At 46.5% G+C, this 12,158-nt stretch overlaps 1 protein-coding gene across 1 annotated transcript in view; it reads right to left on the bottom strand.

Moving 5' to 3' along the window:
• Positions 1-11,910, bottom strand: part of Ccbe1 (collagen and calcium binding EGF domains 1) — a 208,793-nt gene extending 196,883 nt beyond the window's left edge. The window contains exons 1-2 of the mRNA XM_047526750.1: positions 11,086-11,910; positions 10,615-10,695 (exon numbers count right to left, since the gene is read on the bottom strand). Coding sequence (XP_047382706.1) covers positions 10,615-10,695; positions 11,086-11,219 — 215 coding nt within the window. The 5' untranslated portion in view covers positions 11,220-11,910. The remainder of the gene's footprint in view (positions 1-10,614; positions 10,696-11,085) is intronic.
• Between the last annotated feature and the right edge of the window lie 248 nt (positions 11,911-12,158).

The raw sequence follows: 12,158 nt of genomic DNA on the forward strand, positions 1-12,158 counted from the left end.
CCCACAATGCAGAGACTGACCAGTAGTGGCCCCAGGTATGTTGACTTCACACCGCTCCTGATCCAGGATGGCAGCTGAATCCCCAGAGCACCATTTTCCACTGCCCTTAGGGTAGTCTCCACCAACCGTAACTTCCATGTCCTAAGACCTGAACGCCTGCTTCCCGAAGGCTGGGGGGGTCTCTGGAAAAGGACTCACAAAGCTTCAGGGTGGACAGAAGTGCACAGTGGACAGCCAGGCTACTCGGATCCCTTCACACCTTCACTTTAAACATCCATTCCTGTGACAGCTTCTGTCGGATTGTATATAGAATCAAACTCAAGTTGCAACAAGAACTCAGTTGCTTTAGGAAAAATTGTGTCTTGCCAGTCTCAAATTCAAAGAAATCTCTCATCCAGGACCTCATAGGCATCTCAACACCCAGAATGCAATTGATTTCTGGATCTATAACCATTTTTGTTTCTATGAGAGTCAGCATAACCACTGTTTTAACACTCCAAGATGCAATTACACGTAAGTATGCATGGTATACAGACATTCAGGGAGTAGTGACTGGTTCAAGGATATATGGTAAATACTGGATTTGTGTTACAATTATCAGGTCAAGTCACAGAAAGCATCGTTTTATGTCACCTGAAGAAACTCAAGTCCATAAAAAGCCTCGTGTCTGCCAAGCATGGGGGTTGAGAAGTTCTCAGTTATCAGAAAGGATGACTGCAGGGTGCGGTGCTGCAGATGGGAGGGGAGGGGAACCTCAGCCAGCACAGACTTCCTATCATACCATGCGGGGGAAAGAAAACCGTTTGATGCTCACAAGGAAAGAAAAACAGCCTGACACTGGAAAGCTTTCATTTATAATATGCTGAGCTGTGTTTGTATCTCCAGAAGGTTCACACCATGCAGCAGCAACAAAGCAATTTAAGGGGGGAGAAGAAAAAAAAAAAAAAAAAAAAAAAGCACCGAAGGTGGCTAAGTAGCTCTGGACACCAAGATAAGCCTGCAATGCAAAATGCTAAGGGATTTTTGGAATCTGCACCATGGAATTTGGAACTGATCAGTTTAAACACAGAACTCAGGGAAAACATTCTATTCTTGGTCCACTTTGACCCACAGCAACACTGATCTAGGACTATGCCCAAACCCTCTCACATAGCAGAAAGGAGATGTTGGTGTGGGGGAAGCAAGATCTACAGGCAAGATATGAGAAGCACCAGCATGTTACCGGTTCACAGATGTGGGCTTTAACCATGCATTTCCATTGAAGAAGCTGAACCTGCAGCAATTGCTAAAGATGTCAGAGACACAGGCTTAGGGGCCACAAAATAAGAAATGGAGACTATTTTCTCATCTTCTGAAAAAAAAAAAAAAAATAGGCTGCTCACCCCATTATTCTTTCCAAGTCAAAGCCAATGGTTTTCAACCTTTGCTACATTTTAGAATCATTCCAAGAACTCAAAAAGTTCCAAGTGCACCTCCACAGTCTGATGAGCTGGCCTGGAGGGCAGCCTGAGAGTTGGGATTCTAAGAGCTCAGGTTATGCCAGGGTGAGTCACAGCAGAGAACCACGGCTAGCACCTTCAAGGAGGCAGGAAACAGCAGGCATCCCAGGCAGGGCAATCTGAGGGACTCACCCAGAGGGAATGAACATGACATTTTTTATCTCCTTGGCTGTTCAAAGCTTTGTTTTTTCCTTGAGATGTTTTGATATTCAAAACTCTTCCGTTCCCCTCTCCTCTTCCAGCTGCATTCCAGTTAGAAACTATTGCCAGACTGAGTGACCTTCACACAAGAATGGAGTTACTACATAAAATTTCTGTCCACCCGACCAGGCCAGGGCACTTAAGAACAATCTCCAGAAAACATCAAAATTAACGTTTACAGAATTTGTAAAACCCCTTCATTCAACTAAGAGCCCACTGATGGATAATGTACTCTAAATTGTTCTAGTCTTTTGTATTCTGCTAAAACCAAATTCCAATAATGTGCAGATTGAGGGGGGTGGGCGCCAAAAACCCAAATCAGGGCTACAAGCACGCTCAGCACACGCTCTAGAGCTGAGCTCTGCCCGAGCCTGGGAACGCATTTCTGCTTTGGGGCCATCTTGCTTCTTCAGGGGACCATGGACAGTTCAGACATAACCTGCGGCAGCTGGTCGAATAATCTGGGCTCCCAGGAAAGCAGCCTTTGCTCTACCAGGCAACCCTGACAAAGTGGTGAGCCATTCCTCTGTGGGAAAATTCCAAAGGGCAGCAAGACGACGTTATCGAGAGCAATCAATGGAAGCAAGGGGGCGAGTTGGTGAAACAGCCCAGGTATGGCCTACTGGGCTGGCTTTGAGGTGGCCTCCCACCTCCAAAGAAATAGGTGCTGGAGGTAGAGGATGACAGAACTTCCATCGTACACCAACTTGCACCAGTTTACCTTTATCTCAGCCTCTTAAAGTTGAAAAAGTTCAAATGGGCACGGTGCAGGGTCGGAAGCCTCCACGCAACTTAAACGTCTCCCACACTTCATCTCCACAGGATCCTTTCCACTCCTGACCAAATTTTTCAAGCCTGTTCCTCCTCTCCACTCTGTGGCATTCCTTTACCGTCCTAAGACACATGAATTCAAACCATCTCCTCCTCCACTAAAATCCCAGACTTTGCTTCTCTCCCTGGAATTCTTTCAAATACTTCTTTCATTCTCTACTGCTCCCCCTTCCCATACCCATCAGAAATCATGATTTAGAAGTTTTCATGAGCTTTATGCAACAGCATTGTTAAAAGGGAGATTAAAATTTAAGTTCCCAAGTTCACTGATGGATATACTATGCAAAGGGCAATTGTGAAGTAGAATATATATGAAATTTTATGTATGATTACAACTAATTTTACAACTGATCTGGAGAACTCACCATTGAAATGGCCATTTTTCTACAAAATTCGAAATATACACAATCATTTGATTTTTTGAATGTGAGAAGTTTTCTACTGTACAAATTGAAGAGGAAGTTTCCAAAGCACTTGACAGATGTACAAGTCAAAGGAGGCAGGCAGAAAGCCCAAGGATTGCCTAAGAGGCATAGGAAGGCTTGTGATGGAAGCATTAAGAAAGGCAGAAGTCAGTGCCTGACTACTAATCATAAAAATCATCTTCTTGAACTGATGAGCCAGTAGCATTTAGGGAGGAAGACAAAGTTGCAGTTCAACAAAAACTGTTGAATTCCTGGAGCTCAGGAAACTGAGGCACAATGAATGCTGCTCAGTCAGGAGATCCAAACAATAAAGCATGGCAGCACACAGGTCAGTGACCCAGAGATGAAGTCCACTAGACGGTTGTCCCCAAAGTCACCTCCTTGAGGACTCAGACATATGGACAAGGTGTCATGCAGATGGAAACCCAGTCCAGGTCTCTCTTAAGATGGAACTACAAGAATAGGAAACTTTCTACAAAAGGTCAGATAGTAGATATCTGAGGCTTTGGGAACCCACGAAGGATTCTGTTTTCTCTTTTACAATCCTTAAAAATTCTTAGCTTACCCATAGTACCAGGTGGTCATGGGCAGAGTTTAGCAATGCCTGCTCTACACCAAACTCCTGGAGTCAGGTTCCGTGTGGCTCAGAGGGTCCCATCTCCCCGCCCATCCTCTATGGATAACCCGCCATGCAGCAGCCCCTGCTATCCCCAAGGCATTAAAGATGAAAAGCGTCACTCCAAATGAAGCAAACAGGACATCCCACCATGGTGACCAAGAGAAAGGCTGAGTGGATGTGAAGGCTGAGAACTGATGTGGTCTGGGTTTCTGAAATCAAAGCACTGCATGATCATCTAGTTCACGTTCTGCCATGATGAACAGGAGATGCGTCCGTGCATCCAAGCACTGCCGCCTGCTGGGTACACAAGGATCGCTCCACAAAGCTGTCACACTGGTACAACACCCTCAGTGGAGATCGACTGCATGACACCACCACCCTCCCACCGCCTACAGGTGTTTCACGATAGACACAGGTTGCCCCAAAGATTCGGCCCATTTACAACAGCTGTAATATACACAGTTTCAGAAATGTTGAAGCAGCGCACCTTCTCATAACCGTCTGCTTATAGTCACTGTTGGAAACCAAGGCTGACCTCAGTGGAAGTGACCTGAGCTGGGGGTGTTTGTCCCTAGTGGGACAATTCTGACACTGCCATCTACCTCACAGGTCACATGGTTGAGAATGAGCCTTCTTTGTAATGCTTTCACATTCTAGTAATTCTTAGAAGAAACTTGGGGAATATGCTCAATTTTTGCTAGTCCTTCTGCAGGAAAAAGCCCACTTTACCACCATCTCTGGTTTTCCTGTCCCTGCTTGGAGCTGTGGCACTGCCTTCTACTGAGAAGACACAGCTGGGTTACAGGAAACTTCCAGATCTAGCCCCCAAATGTGACAATCAGATGTGTGCCAAAAATATCTTTAATATGTCCCAAGAGACATCTTTAGCTCAAATTCCTTTACTAAAAGATAAGTTTAATTAAAATCCACAAATTCTATCAGAACATAAGTTTGGAGGGTTAGGATTTTTTTTTTTTTTTGGTCCCTATTTTATTCACAGATGTATTTTAAGTGCCCAGAACTGCAATTGGTACACTGTAAGCGCCCAACACTCACAGATTAAACGAACGGAAAAGACTGAAATTAGTAAATGGTTTCATGGAAAAGACCTAGCTTGGCAGAAGAGGAGCTGCAGATGTCATAGCTGTTTACTTTTTCATCCCCAAAACAAAAGCAATAAATTAGAATAGAATGAGATCTTTGTTCTCCAGATACTCCACAAACTCCTAGCACAGGCAGCCCCTTTAACTCACAAAAGCACTTGGGTCCTGCTGAGCAGGAAGACAGATACGGGAAAGTTGAACAGCAACTGATGTGGAAACAGATTGAAATGCAAACCTTCTCCTGAGAAAACAGCACCTAAAAGGGTGCCTTTGGTTTTTCCAGGTGGGTTTTCCAGCTTCATTTGGGAAAGAGGAAGTTAACCAAAGAAAGTCAGGCAGCCACGATTTCAATACAAATGAATAGCAACCGGTTCCCACCTCCAAGGATACTGTCATGATCCGCCAGCCTTTTGCGGCTGGTTCAGTTGTCAGTAGTTTCTAGCCATTTTCTCTGAGAAGGCAGGAAAAGTGATACAGAACCTTGCTTTGGCCCATGCCCTCCACTGCCACCTGTTCTTATAGAAGATGCTGTCCTTAAAACTACCAACCTCCCCTTCGAGGCCAGCACTCTGCATCACAAGAGGTGGGCAGTAACCTATGTGTCCCCAGGTGTTTAAAACAGCAAGTCCACGAAATTAGCAGTAGCCACAAGAATCCAGCTCCTGTAACATGTTACCAGCTAACATGAAGCAGGCAGAGCTGAGGACCAAAGAAACCAGCATCACCTCCCAGGGGAAGAGTTAATCTCTGGCTTCCACAAGAGGCTCCCAATAGCTCAGTTTTTGAAGGACACACTTGGGGAGCAACAGAAGTCCCGGGAAGCCTAACAGATTTAAGTGAAAACTCAGTATTTCCTTTTGACACATGTTCACTCATTCAACAAGCACTGCATCTGAGCATGGAGCCGACCTCAGAAGACATGGCTGTGAACAAGAGAATGGCTGTGTCCTCAGAGGTGGACAGTCCAGTGCTGCAAATGGCCTGATGCAGAGGGAAGCAGCCTCCCCCATGTGGAATCCTGACCCTTCTGCACAAAACCACGCCCCACTCCCACTGCTCCTCACAATGTTTGTTCCTACCATTTCCTAATAGGATATGGTCGGTCGTGAAAACACGCTTTCTGAAAGGAGACTTGCATGTCCTCCATGCCCATCCTAGCTGTGCCGGACACAGGACGGGAGGCATCAGAGGGGTGAGAAAACTGACTGGGTTGGGGACCCAACTTGCTTCTCAAAGAAAAGCCTTTGAGACCCTGGGCAAGGGATGCACCTCTGGTCATCTGAAATGGGGTAACCAAGTTCTCAGAAGCCTCCAGCTGCTCTACGGCCTTGGGTAGACGGGAAGCAAAGATCTTAATTTTCCCAAGGTACATGATTACAGGACTGCCCCACACTTGGGAAAACATCTAGAAACGAGTGAGGTTAACTGGTGGAGAAACACCCTTGGTGTTTCTGGCTATAGTCTAGGTATACTCTCTCAGAAGTATTGTCAAGTTCAAATGCCCAAATACAATCAGTGTCCATGGATCACCTCCTACAAGCATGTCCCAGGCCACATTTAATGAAATGCAGCAATGGCGGGAGAGAACATTCAACCAGCACTTCCGTCTTCACCCTTGTCAGTACTAGTGGGATGCTTATTTTGTGAAGGACAAAACCTGAAGATTTAAGAAACTGGTCAAGGTCATGAAACAAAGAGCCAAGATTCAAAGTAGAGCAAAATATGCAGTCATCTGTTTTGATATGATCCAAACCCTCCATGGGGACTAACCTAACAATGCTTTCTACAGTCTTCCCTCCTTTTCCTCCTCAGAGCCAGGGCCATCAATCCAAAGGCACCACCCTAGTTTAATGATCTTCTTGCTCCACAAATTCTAAGTGAACATATCTGCAGGAATAGCACATCCACTTCCACATTCTGGTAGGAATTGCAACATGGTTACGTTATCTCAAAGATAAGTTGGAGTTTCTGCACCCTCATGTCACTTTTCCCATAGGAACATTAGCCACCCTGAGCAGGAGCATTCCCTAGTAAGTTACCACCGATATATGAGATATCCCCAAGGTAAACCAATACAGGAACCCGGGCATGTCTGACGCAGATGGGACACGGGTGCCAGTCTCCACCTGGAGGTCTGTGAAACTAGGGAGCAGGAAATTGGCTAATACAATCAGGACACCAAGATGCTCCATTAAAGAGCCACTAAGAAAAACAGTCTATTCTTGCCCCAGAAGCTGTTCCCAGCTGCTTATCTCAAATCACCGATCGTATTAACTACACAACTTTGAACTCCATTGTACAACATAGCATATTGGCTGCAGTTTCAAAGACTTTGGTCTCAAAGTCTGTAAACGATGGGAGACCTGAGACTGGCTTCTTTTATCCTCATTCTCTAGGACTATTTTAAGTTCATGTTAAGGATTTATTAAGGAATAAAATTAGGATGTTTACTGGGTACAGCCTGAAACCCAAAATCTGTTTTATTGATCTTTGGCACACAAGAATATCCTTTAAAGAAATCATTTAACACATTGTTTTATTGGTATAAAACCCAATAAGTTTAAACTAACCTTTGGTTTAAACTACGTGGTTTGGGAAAGGAAAATATCAAGTTGTGGGAAAAACTGAGCCACAGAAGAGCTCAACATGGCAGCATCATGTGCTTGGTTTGGCTGTGATGAATTCGTAGTTAAGACAGAGTTGGGGTGTGATTTATCTGAACCACTGGTCCTACTTCAAATGCTGAGCAGACTTGTTCATTTTAAACTCCTCACTCTAAGCCATCACTGGCATTCCTGCAAAAGTGTCTGAACTGGGGATTCAGCACAATGTCCTTTGGAGGTTAGAGGGTCTACACCAGAAAAATCCTACAAGGAAGGAAAGCCAAACATGTACGAAATCAGTTTTGCATACGATAAAGTTAATTACCCAAGACATACCTCAAGGGCAATAAGGTCACTGTGGATGGATGTGGATGCTTTGGTTTCTTATGAAACTGTCCTTGAAATGCAGCCGTCTGAATGTAGTCTTCCTTAGATCCCAGGATCTGGAACATTCATCCCATCTGTAGGCACCTTGGGGATGACAGGGCCCAGGCTTTGAAGTCAGACAAACCTGGATTGAGTCTTGGCTCTCCAAGGTCTTAGTTTTGAGATCGTGAGCAAGTTACTTAATCCCATTTAATCGCATTTCTGTTCCTCTTTGCAAAACTGATAATGCAAATGCTACATGGTGGTTCTGTGGGTTAACGTATGTGACATGCACAAAGCAGTGCCAAGCACCAGGCAAGTCTTCTACTTGTTAATATAAAATGCTCAAAGCAGAAAGGTGCTTAGGTGAAACCACAGAAGTTTCAGGGAGTGGGTTCTCAGACTATTCCTAATTCACCTTTAAGTCATTTAAATCACCATGACTTTTGCATATCATGGCAGATGAGTTCTCACCTACCATGCTCATTTTAATATCACATCTACTCTCCATATCAGTTAACTGAGAACACTTCAACGAGTTCACCTGTGCTGATAAACATTGACCAAGAACACGAGGAAAAGGGTGGAATTCTTCTTAGTCCAAGAACATTCCCCATGACAGTGGTGTTACTTAACCCAACAGATTAGTTGAGTCCTTGAAGAGTGGTTTCCTGGCAGGCAGGTAGAGTTCTTCTCATTTCAGGTTAATCTGATGAAGTACTAACTGCTCACTCATTCGTAGACAGTTCCATGCTCCTAAAGGTGTGTCCAAAATGGATTTGCTCTGTGTTTGGGGACTGCAGACACTGTTTTCTATGGCAGTGCTTCTCAAGGTTCAATGTATGTCTCATTAAGAAACTGACTATGATTTGGGGGTCTGGAGAGCTGATCAAGACTTTTGATGAATGCCCAGATGACACAGTGGCTTCCAGACTATACTTGAAGCAGTAAGGGTTACAGGCCCAGGACAGTCAGTTCTCAACCAAGGACACAGCATTCTGCCATGCTCAGGGCTCAGAAGCACAATGAAGGCAGCAACTGCCAACTGAGATAAAGTTATAGAAACAGTATAAGACCAGTGGAATGCCGTGGAACTCTCGACTTCCATTTAAAAAAAAAAAACAACTAAAAAACCAAATGAGGAGTCAGAGGGACCATTTTTTCCAAGCTGAAAACATCTTCCACTATATTTTACTCTTTTCCTTAATCTAAAAAATCCTGCTAAGAGCTCACATGCTTTGGGGTACTGTCAGTGAAAACACAGGTAGAGGTACTGATGGTGTGGTTAAGACAGGGCAGGAGAAATACCTCATTGCTTTAAGAAATTTGAAAAAAAAGTTGGCAGTAACAGCATAATCAGGCAGGTTTCTGAAACCCTGATATAAATTGTGCAAACTCACTGATTTATGTGAAGTCTGACCTTTCAGGACTGAATGAGCAAACCATCTCAGACATTTTCCAACTTAAAGCCATTATACAGCAGTGAGAAAAACAGTCCTAAAGACTACTGCAGTTGGTTGCGGGGCCTAGAACTAGGCAAGCAATCCTGCTGCCTGCCCCACCAGGTCATTTCACCAGCTGGGTGACCTTGCTCACCCAGTCATAACCACTGAAAACCTTTACCTGCCAAGTTGAACATCTTCCATCCTTACTAACATCTAGTTCAGTGTTCACCCTCCATGTGATGGGAGACAGGATCCTTCAAGTCCAAGAAGTGACTGCTGATTCATATACGTGATGATTGTTTCATTACCATTGCAAAAGAGACTTAAGAGTTGTAACTGACACTTTTTTTGGGGGGGTGGGGGTGGGAGCAGTGCTGGGGATTGAACCCAGAGCCTTGTGCTTGCAAAGCAAGCACTCTACCAACTAAGCTATATCCCCAGCCTCTAATGGTACTTTTGACCCACTAAATTGACCAGCCCTGGAGCTGCTTTACATCTGAGCCTTTGAGCTCGAGGAATAAAATTGCCTGCAATCAAAAGCATTATCTGATTGACTCAGCAGCTACAACATAAAACTTCAAGTACATTACTGGGAATTGCTGTACCTTTTACTACTCAACAGTTATCCAGATATACTGAATACTGTTGCTTCTCAGGCAGAATCTGGTGTAGGTATGTGATCCCAGTAACTTGTGTAGTATCCTTAAAAGGCAAACAATCCAGGTTTACAGGTGTCGGTCCTCCATCCAGAGACTGGAACAGAAGCCAAGAATTCAATGATGAAAAATTCCAAGTCAGCCCTCACCTCCAAAATACTGCAAGCACAAAGCCATGGTTCTCCCCTTTGGGAGAGAAGAACCAACTGTTCTTACCTCCTGTTGGTGATAGGAGCCACCTGGGGAGCATTATGAAATTAGATTCCTTAGACCCATTAGTTCTAACAAGCACTCAAGTGACAGATATAATACTCAGGTGTGTTGGACCACATTTTCAGAAAAACCATTTTTCTGCAGTCAACAAGCTTGACGTTTGTTATTTTCACTGGAAAACAACCACCTCCACCCACAAGTCTCCCCCACAGGCCTTCTCAGTGATATACTGTTCTGACACAGGTCAAAAGACAGTCAAGTGCGAGTATTTGCAAGTATTTCCTTGTTGACTTTTTATTTTCAGAACAACACACAAAAGCACAAGAAGTCATTCGTCTTCGCCGTGCCCCACGGTTTACACCCACAGTACAACCCACCCTCCTTGATAGACTGGAAACTTTCCCTTCCGACCTCCACCACGCAAGAATTTCAGGGGGTGATAATCATTCCCAGGATTTCAGGACACACTCGAGATGCAACTCCGTTGTCCTGCATTGCTCTGGCCCATACATAACAGAGGTTCGCACCAAGGAGAAGACACCCAGCACGTCTCGGTATAAACAGCCCAGTCCGGGAGCGCGTCTCCACACCGCTGTAAAACAGCGCTGCACTCAGGGTGCGCAGCGGCGGACGCCGCGGAGCCCCGAGCTTACCTGAAGCACGTCGTGAGTTCTCCCGAAGACTTCAGACACGGGTATTTGGTTGTAGAAATTTTGTTTTCTGAGCAGATTTCTCTGTGAAAAAAGTCGGAAAACGTCGTTGGCCAGTGGGAGCGCGGCGGGCAGTGTGAGCCCTGGGATCTGCGTCCGGGCGCGCGGAGCAGGCGCTGGACCCCGAGGGCGAGAACAGGAACCAGCCAGGAAAGGATCACAACCAAGCGAAAAGAAAAGCTAAGGAAGCGGGATGCACGGGAACATAGCGCCCCGACCCACGGACAGGGCAAGCCCAGGCTGAGAGCGCCCCGGCGGCTACGCGGGAGCGGAGATCAGCGTCGCCCAGGGCAGATCAGCAGCCTGCCGGGGGCCAGGGGAGCTAAGGCGTGCGGATCTCTGCGAAGGTGGGTGGTGGGAGGACCGGCCGCACCCCGCGGGAGCTCGCCCTCCGCTGGCGCCGATAGCCCTTACCTGTCGCTGTCCTCGGTGTTTTCTCGGTAGGTCCACGTGTGTCCCAGCGCCAGGAGCAGCAGCAGCGGACCCAGGCTCCGGGCCAGCTGCCCCCTGACCGCTCCTCCCCGGCTCGCAGGAGGTGGCTGCACCATCAGGGAAGCTCCCGGCTTCTTCCCCGCGCCAGAGCTCTTCCCGCCCGGCGGTCGGGTTCCTCCGTGGCCGCTGCTTTTCCTCTCCCCGGCAGGGGGCGCCAGAGAGTGGGGGCGTTTGCACCACCTGTGCAATGCCCCGGGGCTGAGGGGGTTACTGGGCTCGGGGTGTCAGGTTAGGAGTCCCGGTACCGAGTACAAACTCAGCAGAGAGGATGTTTATCCGCAGGATTGAGGATCCCAGGATCTGAGCTTCCAGTTGGGACGTTCAAGCTGGAGTGACAGGCTGGCTTGACTTAGCCCCGGGGCTGCGCCCTCCGCCTTTCCTCCTCTGGGAGAGTAGCGCTGGGTGGGGAAAACAGGCCGTTGTTTGTATTTTGCATCAGGGTCGCCAGCCTGGGAGGAGGAGCCGATTCTCACCCCGGGAAAGGGGAGGGGAGGAGAGGGATTAATATGCTTCCTTCCTGTCTTCAGTTGATTTCCAAAGCCTAGGGTCAAGCTGATGTTTGACTTTTTCTTTGGAGGACCTACACCGTGCTTTTCAACTACCCCAATTTTCCTCTATACAGTACGGGAGGAGGAAGCTTAAAGGCTGCAAGGGTCTCCCAAAACTTTTACAGACCTGAAATTGTACTATTAACAAAGTAGACGTCTTCATTAAAATCTTAGAAGAAATTCCTCCAGTTGTATTCATTTGTTGGTAAAATTTGCCCCAACTTTCCCCCACAACTTGAGATCCAGACGCGCAACCCAGAGCCCTGAACTGCTTTTATCTAAGATTTTTCCATGCCACGCACAGCGTCAGCAACGCCTTGCCCAACAGGAGACATCTGGGGCGGAGGGGGCGGAGGGGGCGGCAGTGGGGTGGGGGCGCGTTAATCACCGGTCCTACTACCTGTTGGTTTAGGCAGCCCTGTTTACTGTAATTCTTATAAATTAGCT

Source organism: Sciurus carolinensis, chromosome 15, assembly GCF_902686445.1.
Source record: "Sciurus carolinensis chromosome 15, mSciCar1.2, whole genome shotgun sequence".
In the NCBI taxonomy this organism is placed as follows: Eukaryota; Metazoa; Chordata; class Mammalia; order Rodentia; family Sciuridae; genus Sciurus; species Sciurus carolinensis.